General features: G+C 41.9%; 1 protein-coding gene across 1 annotated transcript in view; it reads left to right on the forward strand.

Annotated features, from left to right (window-relative positions):
* Window positions 1–16,196, forward strand: part of LOC109519253 (ephrin-B2a-like) — a 27,200-nt gene extending 11,004 nt beyond the window's left edge. Inside the window, exons 2-5 of the mRNA XM_019875665.1 lie at window positions 1,863–2,146; window positions 8,418–8,510; window positions 10,354–10,464; window positions 12,453–16,196. Coding sequence (XP_019731224.1) covers window positions 1,863–2,146; window positions 8,418–8,510; window positions 10,354–10,464; window positions 12,453–12,859 — 895 coding nt within the window. The 3' untranslated portion in view covers window positions 12,860–16,196. The remainder of the gene's footprint in view (window positions 1–1,862; window positions 2,147–8,417; window positions 8,511–10,353; window positions 10,465–12,452) is intronic.
* Window positions 16,197–18,648: the final 2,452 nt, after the last annotated feature.

Genomic DNA, 18,648 nt, shown 5'->3' on the forward strand with positions numbered 1-18,648 from the left:
GTAATAGGAGACAATGACACCTCAAGTGTGTGTTTTGCGTCATGTCTACTTCGTAATTTTGTTTTAGTCGCCGTTGCTGCAGAAAAGCCCCGCCTCACACAGGTAGGATGTCGGAAATAGCAACAGTGCTACTGTGGCGATCTCAGAATATTCAGCCATAACTTTTATCCAGTTGTCTCGAACGTACTTTTAAGGCCGCTGTCATTTGATCTCCAGCAGTTTTTTTACTCATTTTCCGAGCTCTGGTGGTTTTTTTTTTAAGCGGAATCGGTCACGTGACGGGGGAAAGCGTTGCTTGACGTGCGTCAAGCGTGACACAGACGGATGTAACGGAGAATCCGGTAATTTTTCAAAATAAAACATCTTTCGTATTCCGAAATAAAACGGAATTAAGGCAAGTTCTTTCTGTGCGGCCCGGTACCAAATGCCCTGCGGACCGGTACCGGTCCGCGGACCGGCGGTTGGGGACCCCTGACTTAGATGACACTTTTTTAAACACAAATTCTGAGCATCTGATGAATTTCTGGGTACAAAATAAATGACTACAACAATAAATAATGTATGCACTATTTACATAAATTTTTTTATGCCTTGTTCACACGTTCACGGATATTTTCAAAACACACTGCACTTTCGTCTTGAACAAGTGACCTTTTGATAACTTTATCCAGGGTGCATACTTTCCAAAGGTTCATCTTCGTTATCTGTGTATGGGGAAACCAGCTCCTTTTCGGCATGATCTGATACACTTTCTTTGTTTAAATATTACAACATCTCTCATGACATTATCTCCTTATGTGCTGATTTCATTCAGTGGAGTGACAGACACGAGTGCAGTTTACTTGTGTGTAAATTAATCGTATTTTATTTTTCCCTCGGAGATGCGGAAAATACAGTTGTTGTTTTATTAAAAATGTTTGTTTATATGTGTGGACACGGTAATAAGACTGGGTTAGTCTTTCATTCATGTCTTTTTTGCGCATTTATTTTTGATAAAACTGGGCTTGCAATGTAATTGTCTCCAGACTCCTGCAGCCTGTCAACGCCCTCACACACATAGAATACACTTGATGAAACTCAAAGGATAATCTTCGGTTGGAGTCATGAAAAGTCATCATCGTAGCTTTCACCAGCTCGTCCTCACATCAGTAACTTCCTTGAACCGTGCTGAAGTATTATATTTTTTCCAAATGTATCTTTTACAAAAGATGATTTGTTTTAATACCCGAATCTGTGGGTAACATGCCTGATTTGATTTGATTTGACTTGGGGCACAGCAAATAAAGACTCACTTTCAATTCAATGCGAATGAGAATATGTGGATCATCGGAATGCTGCAGGGCCTCTTCATACTTGAGACTAAATGGCGCTATTATTTTACGTTTGGGAAATATTTAGGGAAATTCAATTACACTCCCAGACAAAGGCCTCCAGGCTTCCTGCCGATGAATTCCTGCTACTGTTGCTGTTGTTGAAATGTTGCCACACAAAGCAAGGCTTTTTTTTCCCCCCCTATTGTTTTGTTGCTTTGTGTCCTGCTATTTCTTACGTGGTAACGTTTCCAGAACGTTGAATAAAATTTGTACATATTTGTTTTCTGGTCAGCAGCTAAATTCAAGGACATAACTACGAAATGTTGGGACATGTATTTGATGATGATGATGATGATGATGATTCTTTTAATTTTCAAACAAGTCCATAACAAACGCAACAAAACGCAATGCTTAATACATGTATTTGATGATGATGATGATTCTTTTAATTTCCATAAAAAGTCCATAACAAACGCAACAAAACGCAATGCTTAATGAATGTCAAGTCATGTGCGATATTAAAGTTCCGTTTTTCTTTTCTTCTTTCAGATTTGTGCCAGGACAAGGTGTGGTACTCTACCCTCAGATCGGTGATAAATTGGACATTGTGTGCCCCCGAGTGGATGGTGGGGTGGGTGAGGGAGTGGAGTATTATAAAGTGTATATGGTGCCCAGGGAGCAGCTGGAGAGCTGCACCATTACCAAGGCTGACACGCCACTCCTTAACTGTGTCAAGCCTGACCAGGACGTAAAGTTCACCCTCAAGTTTCAGGAGTTCAGCCCCAACCTTTGGGGCTTGGAGTTCTTCAGGGGAAAAGACTATTACATCATCTGTAAGTATCAATAATATCTCCAAATATCTGTTGAAATGTATCTTTGTGTTTAGTTGCGACCTTGAGATTCGTTTTGTGGCTTTGACCCAGCTGTTTTTGTTCTCTTGGCGTGTAATAATCCACTCTGAGAATTACGTGGGTCAGTCTACATTCCTGATCACCTGCGACGTGCTAACATCCTCGGGGAAGTTTTGACGGGGTTTAGTGAAGGCCTCCTGGGTTGTAATATGGGAGGTGGACTGAACCATCTGTGTATAGTGCAGAGGGGGTGTGGGGGGGTATATTGAAGATAAGACCATCTGTGAGGCTCTGCCACCGCCATCTGTGTGCTGTCACTGTAGTAGAAGGCAATATTTCTTCGTCTCTAGACGGAAGGGGAAGAAGAAGTGGTGTTTTCGGATAGGGAGAGAATTGCTGGAAATAGTAATTAATCCAAACAATGTACGACTGTATTGTGCAATTCAATTAAAAGTCAGCGTAGGAAACCTCCCGCAGTAACCTCCCCGTTCTGACTCTTGCGCAACATGTGCAGGGGCGCGCCTTATGAAAAGCAGTTGTTTCAGAAAAAAACAAAAAAAAAACATGTTCACAGCTAATAACGGGTGCAGATTTTGGCAGTGACGGCTTCTCTTAAACCAAACAAGTGTCCCCGTCGTCGTATTTGCATTGACCTGTATGTCTTTGTAGTAGCTCACATTGGTCATTTATGTTGTTATAGGTGAGAGCTTTCGCCCCGGTCTAGCGGCTTTTTTCCACAGACACTCAGTCAGTCATGGGTGTCCGCAGAAGCTGAACAAACACGAAAAAAGATGCACGTGTGTGCGCTCAAAGACGTAAGAGAACCAAAGTGCACAAGCTCAATTACCCGACTCTTACCTCTTTCCTAGCTCGCTTTACCAAAACGCTGCAGTTAAATATTGATGGGTTAATGTTGGCGTTTTCCGCTTTGATGCTCCAAGAGGAATCTGCCTGTTTTCCTGCCACTCAATGTCATCAGTTTGGGATTAGATTCGACATAACCGGGTTCAATTTAGAGAATGGCGAACAGGAATGAGTAAGCGGTGAAGAGGCGTCCCATCTACAAGTAGAGGGCGGGGTACATGTCCAGAGAAACAGATGTGTGACGATAATGTTGAATATTGTTGCGCTGCCCCGGAGTGCAGCTTGTGGCAGCTTTCCCCGTGCACACACTGTTCAGATGCATGCTCGCTACGGCAACAAGAGACGTCCTCTTAGCTCCACGTAGCTATAGATTATGTCTCCCCGCACACAGCGTTATCACAGCATGAGCAAAGAATAATTTTCAATTTCCAAAAGCTTCCCACGAAATACATCTTGCCCGCTTTAAAAACAAAGGGTTCTCGATAACGGCTTTTTATATTGCATGCAAAGTGCCCTCATTCGACATCCACCCCTCAAAAATGCTCATGTGTCACCCTAAAGAGAAGGAGAAATTGGTCTTTTTTTCGAGTGAGTCGTATTTTTCTGTTAATTGCCTCTTTAGTCTATCCCTTGCTTCAGCTCTACAGCTGTTGCAGCCGACCGCATTTGAATGATGGCGTCGATGCTGTGAACTCAGTGATGATCTTTTTTTTTTGGATTAAGAAAAGCCTCACACAAACACAAAACAGAATAAATAAATTATAAATAAAAAAGATTAGACGGAGAATGAAAGTAGATGCAGAGCGGAAGCGCCGGTCTTTGCTTCTGGGTGTAATTGCTTGTGAGACAACAATAGTTATTGTGTCAAGTATGTTTAATAGAAGCGTGTACAGTGACCTGCAAAAAGAAAAACAAAAAACTTGGGTTTGTATGCACGTTGTAGCGTCCATTCTTTGCAGCCTCGCACTCAAGATTTACTGCAAGGATTTGATTAGTCTTTTGGAGCGAGCACTTGATACATAATTAATTAACCAGCGTTTAATCCTCCATGTCCTCTCTCAATTGCCAAGGAACCCACATCCATTCAAAAGATCTGGATCTCAACCAATTGGATTAGCGCTGCTTTATGCTGATAAACTGCGCAAAGGCTAGACTTATATTACATGGATCGACCTACACAATCAATTCAAGCATATTGATTCAAATATATGCTACGGATCTCATTTTTTGACAGACATTCAAGTCTATTTCCTGTTGCTAAAAATAAATCGGTGATTTGTGTCGGTGCCTCTGTGTGTGAGTGTGTGTGTGCGTGTGTGTGTGTGTGTGTGTGTGTGTGTGTGTGTGTGTGTGTGTGTGTGTGTGTGTGTGTGTGTGTGTGTGTAAGGAGGCTGCTTGACACATGTTGTGTTGCATCTGTCCAACAGGCAGCTTTATGTCTGCAGATATTTCTGTCACTGTGCCTACAAGTGTGCACGATATGCTTTCACGCACGCCCGTGTCTGTGAATGTGTCTTTAAGTGGCCGCGCTTGCCGCTCCAGTTGGGAGGCAAATGGATTTGATGTGATCGTTTGCGGCAGCATGGCCTGAAGATGAGAGCCTTTGTTAGCAAGATTACAGTACGCGAGCATCGGGGAGAACAATTACAGGTCCGTGATAGACGTATCGAAAGAAAGACGCAGTGAAGTCGAGTGACTGGAGTTAAAAACAACAAAAGGGAGGAGCAAAAAATAGATCTCCTCAAAAAGAGCGAATGCAGCACGTTTCAGACGGAGAAACAAACTGTAAACACATCTCAGTGAAAAGAGTCATTTGCATGGAAAATAAGCAAATGGAATTTCCATTTATTAAAGGTCTCATTTTGCAATCATAAAAGGCTCAAACAAACAAAAAAAATTGGATGTGGTGATGGATTTGTGGAAAAATTCTCAAATGATTGGATTTGAAACCTTTCACATATGATGCAACCATTTCTCATGTCTGTTATAAATGGTTAATTTGTTCATCATCTACCCAAACAATGTCGACCTTTGAATTCCTTTTGAGGTGATGGGCAGCACTTGTTATGAGACAGCGTTGATATTTGGGGTGACCTGTCTTTTGGCCTGGCCTTTTTCTCAGGGTCATTTGGGATGCCCGAATGCTAAGGTGCCCCCTGTCACAGGTGATTTGGCAAAGAGCGGTGACGGGAATTAACCAGGCCGCAACCCCTACACTGAGATGATGGCTTCACGCTCCTACGGATGGCAATTACGCTTCATATTTATGTACCGGTAGATCATAGCTGTCTTGGTCGCGCTTGGTTTTATCATCTCGTCTCTCTCTGTGTGTGCAACACAATTTGTCTTTCTGCTTATCTGTATTTCTGGAATCACTTCACTGTCTCATAACGCTGCGTTTGTTCTCCTGTATGTAAATCAAACCCACAACATAGAACAGTGAAAGCAAAGTAGATTCCAGTCTTTACGAAAGGATAATCCACAGAGGCAGCCAAAATTTACAGTGTCCGACATCGAGTAAAACGGCGGCATTCTCACAGCTTCTTAAGTGAGGAAAATGCAATTACATTTTTAATGTTAGCCTAATTGTCTCAATTAGCTCTGGCAGTAAACACTCTCCAAGCTATCCGCAACACTGGAGGTTTTTCACCTTAGTGCATTAGGTACTTGAAATCGCATCTCACAATTGACTGTCTAGTTCAACGTTTGATGCTTTTCCACTCTTTCAATTTAACAAATGCCAGAAAAGGAACTTTAAGATGTGAAATCAAATTCAGAACGGGCGAAGGCTGCAAGCGCATTTAAGATCGGGAGGGTGTTCATTGAATGCTGTTGATCGTTTCACAGGTATCTTAAAAAAGGAAGAGAATCAGGACACACAGGTTGACCGTTGTCATTTTGTTGAGACCATTTGTGACGTGATGTGGCGTGAAACCAAGAAAATTGTTCTGGGCAGGAAGGCATGTTCAAGTGAGAAAGACTGTATGAAGGTTTTAATGACATACTGTATGACTTCCAGGGCCAGTTCCATCCATCCGTCCATCCATCCGTCCATCCATCCATCCATTTTCTGTACCGTTTACATTTTTCGAGGTCGTTGGCTAGTTAGAGCCCATCTCATCTGACATTGGACAAAAGGCAGAGACTGCACTCAGTAAAAGGAAACAATTCCATTCACAGAAGAAAAAAGAAATTGGATACTTGTGAACAGCACGAAAAGGAGAAAAGTAATTACATTAAAGTTGGTCGACCTGTCAGTTCTTTCATCCAAAGTGTGTGCCCAAAATGTATATGGGTAGTAATGCATTGTGTCTGTTGGTTAAGTCACTTGAGTCTTAACATTACTTTTTTCGTGCTGCTGTTAGAGGATTTTGCCTGATGTCCGCTCCTCGTGACGGCTTTTTTTTCACAATTGTGTGTGCACACGAATGCATGCGTAAAGTTTCCAACCACTAAACTTCTAACCACATTGAAAGTTTTAAATAAATCACATTCTGCAGCGATCCTCCTCATCCATCACTAGTGGACTGCAAAACACAGAAGACCAGTAGATTTTTATTTTTTTTTCCACCTTCCTGTCCTTCATCATGTCCTGACTCTAAGTCTTGTTTCATGCCAATGGAAGTTAAAAATGTAATCCATTTGAGATTACTTTGCAAGAACCAGGTCCAATAACCAATAATGTAACCCAGCAATGAGGAGTAGCCCATTATTTCTAACTGGCTAGTCTTTCAATCAATCCATCATGGCCTTGTCTGGCATATTTCAGATGGGCTGCTCTGTCATCCTGAGCCCATTAAACAAACACGATGCTTAAATCCAAGTCTGGCTTGCCTGGCGCAACAGCTTTTACTCTGTACGTAACAGGACCAATACTTTTCCCTGCAGTTGTGTTGCAAATCAAATGAAACCAACCTTCTTGACCTTCTTTTGGTTCCGACACTGTGTGATTGTACCCGAAATACTCTTTCTTCTCATTTATTGCCTTACACCTGTCCGCACAAATGTGCCATGCCATAAACGCAACTGTAAAAACATGCCCTCGCGGTGTTAAGTCACTCACAAGTCAACAGTGTCGCTTAATGATCTCCAACAGGATTGTTAAATTCTTGTGTGTTGTGCTAACAGGTTTATGAAGCGGTCGCTCGCACACACACGGACACAAAATCACAGAAGCACAAGCCCTTAAGGAGCTTTGTCTGTAATGTGCTTTTGGGCCACTACTGGAAAGCCACAGGTCAGTGAGTGAGAGAGGCATTGGGCAAGAGGAGAGAGCATGGAAGGAGGGAAGGAGTCCTTGTTAACATCCTCTTTGTGTCTGCTCCCATCACAGCAAGGGGATCCAGATCAAAATAGTAGCCGAGCGAAGAAAAACAAAGACAACCAAGGCAAATGGGGAGAGAGAGAAAACTGAGCTTAATTTTTCAAATCAGTATCTTTCTGAAGGCTCTGTCGTGCTTGCATAAAAAAAAAAAATAGCAGTAATGGGAGTGGAACATGTGGTGGTGATAGGGAGGGGTGATGAGCAAAAAGGGTTTCGTAAGGCAGTAGTAAAGGTGGGGTGCTGTTCAGAGGAGGGGATAGAGAATGAGATCTTGGGACAAGAAGCAGGCAGAGTAAGGGGGGCGGGAGGTTGTCGGAGTAGGGTGGAGGCAGATGTAGTGAATGCGGGCCACTGCACTCTGGCAAGAAGCCAAGCTGCTAAGCCCTGGCAGCTCGTTAGCTTCGATGTTACTGACCTGATAGACCACAAGCTCTCCCCCGCCCCCCCCCCCCCTTCACTCAATCAATCAACCAACTGCAGTGCTTCTTACCAGCCGCCAGAGACTACATACTAGATAATAGCAACCAGACTGAGTGGTAGAACCTTTGGCTCTTGAAACCATCATACTTACTAGGGCCCGACCAATTTAATTGGCCGATACACATTACGCACGTTACATATCAACACATTACAACAAAAGACAAAGATAAACATTGAAATGTTCTTGAAAAAAAGGGGCGGGGCGAGGATAGTTTTCTCTCTGTTGTATAGTGAATCAAATGATATGCTTTTGATTAATGGTTGATTAATCACATATCGGACAATGGATTTTTTGGTGTTCCATTTAAAGACCTCCTTTTCAAACCAAGAAACACTCGAAACTATTGTCGCTGGGTTTGTTATACTGAATCTCCTGCATGCTCATCATCATTCATTAGGGGCCGATCGACAAAGTTAATGGATTCATTTTGTGTCTTTTCACCTCTTTGCTTGTCTTTCTGAACTAGCTGCCCCACCCCCGCCCCCCCAAAAGATAAACCGGAGGAGGCATATCCTGTTTAGTAATCCAAGAAAACTGCATTGATCATTCTAACCTTTTTTTTTTACTCTCTCTTTGTCCTGTAGCTACTTCAAATGGCACAATGGAGGGAATCGACAACCAGGACGGGGGAGTATGTAAGACCAAGTCCATGAAGATGATCATGAAAGTGGGACAAAGTGAGTATTAGTCAATTATAGTAAGAGGAAGCAATGAGCAGCCTTCACAGCAGTGTTCGTTCAGTGTAAAAAAACAAACAAACAAAAAAACGTGTAACATTCGACAAATGTCATGTCTTGATAAGGTCACAAGAGACAGTGGCGCTAAAGCGATGGAATGAAGAGAAAGACACATTCAAACAATTGTGCGAGCTTGCAAGCAGTGAAAACATTAGCAGTTTTGAACCCATGCAATTGTCATCTTTTTATAGATACACACAAATTGTTATCACAAGCACCACCCACACGTTAGCACAGGTATAAAACCAGATCCTATTAATTCATCCCATAATTTTTCCTGAATCAGGTGCTTTTTTTTGCAATTCCCGAGGCTGGCACATTTTCTTGAGGTACCGTTTTGAAAATAGCGCAACGTTTATGCTTTGAAATAACATACTAGCAGTTCTCGACTTATGTAGTTCCATTCCCCCCAAAAAAATGTGTAACCCGATGTTTTACATAAATCAGAAAATGCGCCCTCGCCTCTTTCAATATCCATGAAATGATATTAAACTCTTTTGGGATTATAGTTTATAATCCATTTAAAGTTTAAACTACTTCATACAATAGATACAATTTCAAACTTTTGGGTTATCATGGGTTTGGGTTATTTGCATTTTTTTTTGCTATTCGCGGCTTTCCCGATCCCACGCGAATTGCCGTTTACTTTATTGATGACACAAATGTCACAGGTCGAAACAAGTGACCGTCTACGGCTAGTGTGAAGAAGACACACAGTTAGAGTTCATGTGCAGGGAAGCAGGCAAGCCATGGTAGGGTTGCAAGGTATTCTAAAATAATAATAATAATAAATACCGGTAATTATTTTGGAATAAATACCGGTAATTATTTTTTAAGTTATTCATTAGCAAACAAGGCAATTCAAAGCAAGATAAAAATGAGAAATAATAAGTCTAAAAAAATCTTTGCTTGGGAAGTCGACCCTCTGTGGCACAGAGGGTCGACTTTCCAGCAAAGATGACAACAGACCACGCTACAATGATCAGAGACTTACTGAAGGAAAACGGAACAAAATACAAACATCCTGACAAGACAACGATGCACACCAGGACAAGTCACGCTTTGCTGGAGAGGGCTGATTGGCAATCACAAGGATCACGTTTGACAAGACCATGTGGAGACAATGACATGATTGGTGGTAGACAATGACGGCACAAACGGGACGAAACACAACAATGTGTAACAAAAAAAGGATCATAATGCCATACCTAACATACATCACAGTGCCGCGCTACGCAAATCCTGAAAACCACAGTGGTGGTTTTTAACCCTCATTATCATGATATATTATTCATATTTTTGTTGTTGTGTTGTTGTTGTCATTTTGCCTTAGATGGAAATGTGAGTACCATATTTTCTGCACTATGAGGCACTTCGGAGTATAAGGCACACCTTCAGTTAATTGCCCATTTTAAAATAGTTTTCATATATATAGCGTGCACCGCATTACAAGGTGCATAGAATACAAGTGGCTGAGGTTGCGGTATGCATCTACTAGATGGAGCTACGCTAAAGTGAATACAATACAATACAATACAATACAATACAATACAACACAATACAGCTTTAGTTATATAGCGCTTTCACAACCGCTGCAAACTGTAAAAAAGCGCCTTACAGATCATTGAAAATACTATGTCCAAGAAATCAGAATATTGATCCATATGTGAGGCCCATCGAATTATAAGGTGCACTGTCGGCTTTTGAGAAAATTGAATGCTTTTCGGTAACTTCAAAGCTGTACTTGAAAACTCAAAACTGTACCTTGATTGTGTTTTCTCAGATCCTGCTGACCCGATTTCACCCAAAGACAAACCCACCAGGGTTCCCTACTCTCCGAAGCACCCAGACAGCAAGGACACCCACAAAAATAATGAAGTGCTGGAGAAGCCAGGTGAGTTCATCTTCTGCCATTTTAAAATCAGCATAAGTGGTAACTGAGTGGAGAATTTATTGAAACAATGGGGGATTACAAAGGAAGTGCTGGAAAGAATGGACCCCAATTAATCCGTCTGTAATTGAATGTTAGCCATTAACGTGATAGGCATCTCTGGCCTCTTCACTCTCAAGGACTTAAAAGTCATCATTATGCTGGTCCACTCCCATGTACTGCAATCCATCACTGAAGTGACATTTTCAGCAAAATGAACTGATGGTGTGCAGTCTTTTGAACCCTGCTCCATTCTTGTCCCACCAATATTTGTACAAAAGCAAAACGAAAATATCCACATGCACGCATCAGACATGACTTTAGAATTTCATTTAAAACTCCAAAAACAATGCTTTGCTCCGACTATATTTTCCCCTGTATTAATATCCTGTGCTATCATCAAAAAAAAAAGAAAAAGAAAAAGTCCCCCTTCATGTCAGCTGCTACCAGGAGCATATGGGCATTAGAGGAGAGTGTACGAGGCAGGATAATCTCCTTGTACGACAGCAGAAGGGTTCTCGCTTTGGGCTGCCTGCCAACTTGTATCAGCTCTTACCTCAATACTACTGCAGATAGATCACTTTTAGGCCTCGAGGGATCAGCAGAAATCATGGACACCAGGCAGCACCCGAGTACACCAACCCTTTCGTACTGGACGCAAACAATTTCCATCATTTAGAGCAGTTACATCTTCCCTCGGAGGGCCGTACTGACAGTGAAACCACAAAATTACTACTTGTACACAACAAAATAATAGATGTCTAGTTTTGAAATCAGTCAAGTCAATTATAATAGTTTATTCAATTATTGTTCAAGTGAGTGTACACTGGGTAACAAAATTATTGCAAAATCTCAATGTTATTTATTACACATGACAATTTGAAATTTCGGTACAGATTTTAGCAAGTTGACACACATGATTTGCTTTCGCAGGCCACATAAAATGACCCGGCGGGCCGGATCTGGCCCCCAGGCCTTGAGTTTGACACCAATGATTTAGAGGTTCAGAAAGACAGGAAATATATCTATTTATTTTAATTAAAAAAAAAATCCACCTGCTGGGTTGTTAGTTTCAAATTATACTCGGAGCATTAAAGTGCCTTTTTTTTTGTCCTCGTTTTAAGGCAGCACTCTTCGTAGGCTGGATGCGAATGGCAACCAATTTAATTTGACCTTCGTAGAAAAGCCTTCAATATAAGTATTCCTACTCTCGCTCGCTCTCTCTCGTACTCTCGTCATCGTGCTGTCATGTCTCCCAGAATACATTATGAAAAGAACGTGGAAAAAAAAAGAAAAAAAGAAAAGAAAGATAAGAGGTCTCCTGTCCCTGTTTCTTTTAGTGAAAGCATTAACCACATCTGAAGTGCTCTTGGGGATTTCAAACACACCCACGACACGACTGAGCAACACTATTCACAATTCTATTAATTTTGTTGCACAAAACCAATGCAATGTCTTGAATGTTTTGAAACGTCATCTCACTTTGAACAGTTTTCGTCTTTACGGTTTTCCATGGCACATTTGCCTTCCATGACATTAAAGGGGAAGTGAACCCCAAAATTTTCTTTACGGTAACACTGTATGTTCTAGACGCCTCAATTTGTCTGAGCACGGCATTCTGATTCAGGTTGCATTTGTGGAATATGAGTTCAGCAGCAACATTTTGAGCCATCTCAGGCGGCGGCCATTTTGCCACTTTCTCTCAACTGAAATGATCTCACAGGACTGAGGGCTCAGGTAATGACCAATTAGGGGCCCTTCTGTTTTCTGAAGCTGACCCATGAATTTTTGCAGACAAAATGTGGGGGTTGACTTCCCCTTTAAAAAAAAAAACGACACTTTCAAAATAGCCCAATAAGAGTTAACACATATTATGGACTCACATATTTGTCGTGAAAAACAAGCTTTTTCTGTCATTTCCACCCTCACGCCTATCTTTCTCTGTCCGTCAGGCGCAGCATCCAGAGAAAGTGATGCAAACAACACGGGCGGGAAGTCGTCCAATATCATCGGTTCTGGGGTGGCCATCTTTGTCAGCATCGCCTCAGGCAGCGTCATCTTTATCATCATCATAATCATGCTGGTGCTGCTGCTGCTCAAGTACCGGCGGCGTCACCGCAAGCACTCGCCACAGCATGCGGCCACGTTGTCTCTGAGCACTCTGGCCACGCCGAAGCGAAGCGGCAGTGGCGGAAACAATAATGGCTCGGAGCCCAGCGACATCATCATCCCGCTCAGGACTGCTGACAGCGTCTTTTGCCCCCACTACGAAAAAGTCAGTGGCGATTACGGCCACCCGGTCTACATCGTCCAAGAGATGCCACCGCAGAGCCCTGCCAACATCTATTACAAAGTCTGAAGGAGAACGTTTCAAAACATGAGACATACTGGATCGCTCCCAGGGTAGAGAGTGGCAGGTTCATGGTTTCAGCGAGCACAGCCTCCATGCCTGCAAACAAACTCCCTGACCCTTTTTCTCTCATTCTGCCAAGTCCTCTCCTCTGATACTTTGTCGGTAGTATTTTCGTTGTCGACGTTAGATTATACCTACTTCCTCTGGTATGTTCACAGCGAGTTTGACTGCGATTGGCAGAGGCCTGAGAAATTGCTGCTGCTGCTGCTACTCTCTTTGACTTTGGGGAAGAGGAGGAAGAACTTAGAATATCTTTGCCCACTCTTTTTTTTCCCTTTTCTGGTTTGTGCACAAGTGGCTCGCATGTTTGGGAGCTTGATATGTGAGGTCGGAAAGGTTCGAGAGATCGCAAGTGTTATTTTTCTTTTGCTGTGATGGTAAGGGCGAACGGCTATACGGAAGTGAAAAATTCCTTGTCCCTTGACCTCATCATAGTGATTGCCGTTTGGAAAAATATGAAATGAGCTGGGAATCGGCAAAGATTTGAGGCCGGAGGAAAGGTAATGGAGGGGATGTAGGCTGACCATGAACTGATAAAGTGACTGCCCTCTCTTTGACTATTTGGATTCCCCAGGCGAACAAGGAAAAGGGGGATAGATTTTTGCACCCATGCTCTCTGGGACTTTCTTGACTGACTCGCAGATACCGCCCAAGCACTCTGCCAGCCACACATACACCCACCCACCCACTACTACGCACATGCGTCAATACCAACAGTTTTTTGTTGTTGTTGTTATTGTTGTTCTTTTTTTAATCCTCATTCCATCTGTCGTCCTACCTTTCTTGTTACTTGAAGGTTGTATCCAGTATGTATCCTGTGTCAAAATACGTTGGAATTGATCACGTGTGGCTTTCAGATCCTTGTGTAGCTGTGTGCACATCGGGGTTTAATTCATCATCCACACATACATCATTTTGTATGTAACATTCAAACACAAGTAAAGTAGCAAGTGTGTTCAAGATGGATGGGAATGAGGACGGTTGTGTGACAGGTCAGTTCAAAAGACATGCCCGAAGCGTGGAGGGCATTCGAAATAAAGAGCAGCACTTTTAACCCTGTTTTGGTACCTGCACTCTTCATAGCAGTCCAGAGATAGATCATGACCAGAGGAGATTGGAGAGAAGCTGTATCCTGGCATTTGTGATTAGTAACGACTTCACCTCAGCTCCCCGCAACCTGAGCTTTAAACGGGAAATTGTTTAGGGCAATAAGAAATCCAATTTGCCTTAGTGTCGTATTTTTTTTACATCAGTGAAGAGTAGTCAAGATACAACAGAGGTTAGCATAGCTGCGTGGAACAGCCCTTGGTACTGTAACGTTTACCCTAAACATCTGAGGACAAGGGCATCTTGAGCCCAAAGAAGTATGGCCAGTGCTCACATTTTTTTAAAGCAGGGACACACTCATCCATTGCCGCTCTTTTTTTCCACCCCATCATCGTTTCTATGTCTTGCCGCTTTAAAACGATGTTTTACGAAGTATACCTTATAAAAACTCAAATGAAAAAAAATATAAATATGAGATTTTATTTATGATAGACAGAGCACAGGCAGGTGTTGGCATGGCAAGAGGTGATAATATATTGTGGTATACGTGCACATTATGCAACCTAGATATTTTATTAATTGATATGCTTCAAGTCCTGCAATTTCATGAGATCTCCAGGCGAAGCAGGGCCAGGTGAGGGAATTCGGACCCTTGGCTCTCATAGAGCAGAGTAGCTGCGTCTCTCGTCACTCGCTCAGTGTAGCATATACTGTATGTCAAGAACACCCAGTGCCCCTTCACACACATCCTTCATGTCGTCTTTGCATGTGTATGCGTGTGACTGCTCGAGTTTCTATTTTCACCGATTTCACAAATCTTCAGCTGACGATGAGATCCATTTTCTGAGTGTACAGCGCCCCCGCCATCTTCCTCATTAATCGCATCAAAATTTCACCGAAAAGCCAAGCCTAGTATGAGGTTTGTGCCTCAAAGAGGCTACAGAATCAGCAAATATGCAATTATTTATTTTTTTAATCGATTCTGATATATACGTTTAAAAAACAAAAACAAAAAAAAACACCTATGGGAAGTGTTCTTAACCACTGATAAGATGTTCCAAAAGACATCACTGTACAACAACAAAGTGTGTCAAACAAACCTGCTGTTAGTTTCATTCCCTTCATATTATTTCCAACTATTTTTGTTTTATCACCGTGCAAAAATTTTCGCCGTGTAAAAATGAACAATTAAAAGCGTATGACATCCGAACAGGTATTTAAGAGAGATGAAAAAAAAAAGACACATGTAACACACAAGCTGTTTTAGTTGCTGTTGAACTGCAGCAGAATATGACAATCTTATTTAGTTTCTTTGAATCTGGCGTCCTTTTCTTAGCTGTCACTTGAATAACACTCTCCTTACATTGAGCGGATTTGGTAGGAATGTGATTGAATGGCTGTGAGAGGCCGTGAGAGTCTTCGAAAGTCGGAGAGGAAAAGCACGTCACGTTCTTGTAAAATGCCTTGCTCGTATGCTCAGCCCCCTCGGTCACTTGACTCAGAAATTTTGCACCACTCTTCTGTAGGTAACAAACTGTAAATACATTCATGTTTGTACTGTATATGGATCCTGGGTTGTTACACTAGCCTTATTCACCTTTTTTAGGAAATTAAAAAAAAGTTCAGAAAAAAAAAGAATTACACTTCGGTAAAACAGAGCATACTACTTTTTGGTAAATAGATTATGTAAATATTGATGAGAACACAAGAAAACATTTTTATAAACTCTTAAAGTAAAAGGTTTTGTATAAAATTTGAATTTTTTGCTATGTATTTTAGCTAGCGCTCAATGGAAAGTGTCCTCCCCACTCCCTTCCCTTTTGCACTGTTTCCATAGTAATTTGGTTTGGGAAAAAAAAAAATGAGCAAAAATTTGCCAAACTGACTGCTGCATATTTGTGCCATAAGTGTGTACCATAAATATTTATTGAATTAGGTTTTTTTTTCCTTTTTTTTTTTCTTCAGTCCAGTTTGTCAGTAACACAGTATTATATTTGAATAGCTTTTTCTTTTTTTCAGCCTTGGTTTTCTGTTGTCCTGTCATGGTTACTGAGTGGCTGTACCCCTTTTCTCCTTTCTTGTCAAGAATGAGTTGAGCAAGTTGTGAAAAATGGTTTTCATGTTTAAAATCTGAAGAAAAAAAAAATCAAAGTGAGGATATATGACACATTCCACCAGTCTGTTACACAATGCAAACTTTTTCAATAAAAAAAAAAAAAAGTTTTTTTTTCCTATGGACAAGCTCTCTGGTTGTGATGTTATGGACCGAAAAATATTCTAATTCGATTCATTTTCATGAATGAATTATATGCTACCCGGTGTCGAATGGTTAGCACATCCGCCTCACAGTGTAGGTTTAGGGTTCAATTCCAGGCTCCGGACTTTTGTGTGGAGTTTGCATGAGCTCCCCTGCAATTGGCCGGCAACCCGATCAGGGTGTATATTGCCCAAAGACGGCTGGTTTGGGCTTCAGCAAGTTATCAAATATCAAAATAATTGCTTATATAGGCTGCACCCTCACTATTTGGTTTTGTCAAGAAAATAACCTGCACAAATAATATTTTGGTGTAACATAATCCAGTTATATGCTTCATTTTAATCTGCCCCCTCATTTTTCCTACCTCTTGTCAAAATCCCTTCACATGCAGTCTCTCTCTCTCTCTCACGCACGCACGCACGCACGCACGCACGCACGCACGCACGCACGCACCCACACACACACACACACACCCACACACACACACACACACACACACACACACACTTTTATTCTATAGCTGGCAACAATTTAGTGCTATGTTGTTAGCTTTTGATGTTTGCTGACTGATTTGTGTTTCGATGACGATTGTTGCGTTTACTTCGGGCTATACTGGAATGCCTGTCCCTAAATATGTCCACGGTGTCTTGGATGATGACAGGAACTTCATTATGGAGTTGTGCAGTAAACACCAAAATGTATACATTTTTTGAGACTCAAATAGCATGAATTTCCTGAGGTATGTGTTGTGGATAACAAAAAGTTAAAGGCAGCAGTTGATCCAAAAGCGAATGGGAGACAGTTGGCAGAGGTTAAAGACAGTTTGATGAAAGAGAGAGTCTGATGATCCAGCTCAGAACACAATAGTGGCTCGCAAACAAAAAGGTGAAACTCTGGCTTAGTGTGTTGGAGAACACGGCGAGAAGATGGACTGGCATGAAGGATAAGTGTAGCATCAAGTAGTCCGTGGAGAAAAACGTGGAGCCAGGCTGGGCAGGGAGTCAAAAAAGACAACCAAAATCAAATGGTTATGCACCCAAGTTTCTTAATTCACCCGCCGCAGTCTAATAATTCAAGGAAACAAACAAATGGAAGGTCCCCGGAAAGGTCAATAAATGAGCAAGTGAAAATAAATACACAGAACGAAGAGGGGCTGTGACTAAACATCACAGTATGGCCACGGGGAGTAATACACAATGGTATAATACACGCCCCCTTCTATGGCATTTTATCTAGTTGCACGCCTTTTATAATCCACTCCCGCTCCACACAATTAGTCAGTACCATCGTGAGAGGATATTAGCAAGGAGCATACGTAATGTCACATCAAATGGAAGACATGCATGTAAGGGCTGGGGAAATGTAGCCTCTGTAGATGCTAGTGTGATGTGATCAATAAAGTGATTGAACAACTGAAAAGCAGCATGCAACCCAGGGCTGGTCCGAGAGGATTTTTTTGTTTTGTTTTGTTTTTCATCCACACCAAATTATTTGGTGGGGTGTGAGGCATACTGCCACTGAAAAGGCATTTTTGCACATTTTAATCTTTAAAATATGCTAAATCAGTTTGAAAATCCCCAAATTTGCAGTACCTGTCAAGTTTGGAAACGTCTAATTCAGTGCTTAGCACGTTCGCCTCACAATACAGAGGTCCAGGGCTCTGGCCCTCCTGTGTGGAGTTTGCCTGTTCTCTCCGTGCCTACGTGGGTATTCTCCAGGGAGTCCGGTTTCCTCCCACATTCCAACAACATGCACGGCAGGCTGATTGACCACTCAAAATTGTCCCTAGGTGTGAGTGGGAGTGTGGATGGTTGTTTGTCTCTGTGTGGCCAGCGATTGTTTGGCAACCGGTTCAGGGTGTCCCCCGACTACTGCCCGAAGACAGCCGGGATAGTCTCTAGCATGCTCCCTTGTGAGGATAAAGCGGTTCAGAAAATGGATGGATGGATGAATGATTACATCTTGTCATCAAGTCACTCATGGAATTAACAATAATTAACAGCAGATTATATCACATGCCACCAGAAACATATGTCATCTTAATCGTTCAAACAAACAATTCACTCAAGCACACACACACACACACACACACACACACACACACACACACACGAGATACACAAAAATACATCTAGAACACAAAGACTTTATGGCAACAAAACAATCTCAGAGATATGCACTACATGAACCAATTAACATCTGTGACTGCAAATTTCACAAACCACGACAATTATGCTAAAGGCAGCACTTGTGGGTGGTTGAGTTAAAAGGTCATATAGTACCTGATAATGGAGAAAAATAAAAGCCTTCCATAAATAGACTGCAATTAAAATAATTTCATGAGCTATGATTTTTTTCCAGGGCGGCATGATGGTCGACTGGTTAGCACATCCGCATCACAGTGCAGAGGTGCAGGGTTCGATTCCGGCTC

The sequence above is a fragment of the Hippocampus comes genome, unplaced genomic scaffold (assembly GCF_001891065.2).
Source record: "Hippocampus comes isolate QL1 unplaced genomic scaffold, H_comes_QL1_v1.1 scaffold234, whole genome shotgun sequence".
Taxonomy (NCBI): Eukaryota; Metazoa; Chordata; class Actinopteri; order Syngnathiformes; family Syngnathidae; genus Hippocampus; species Hippocampus comes.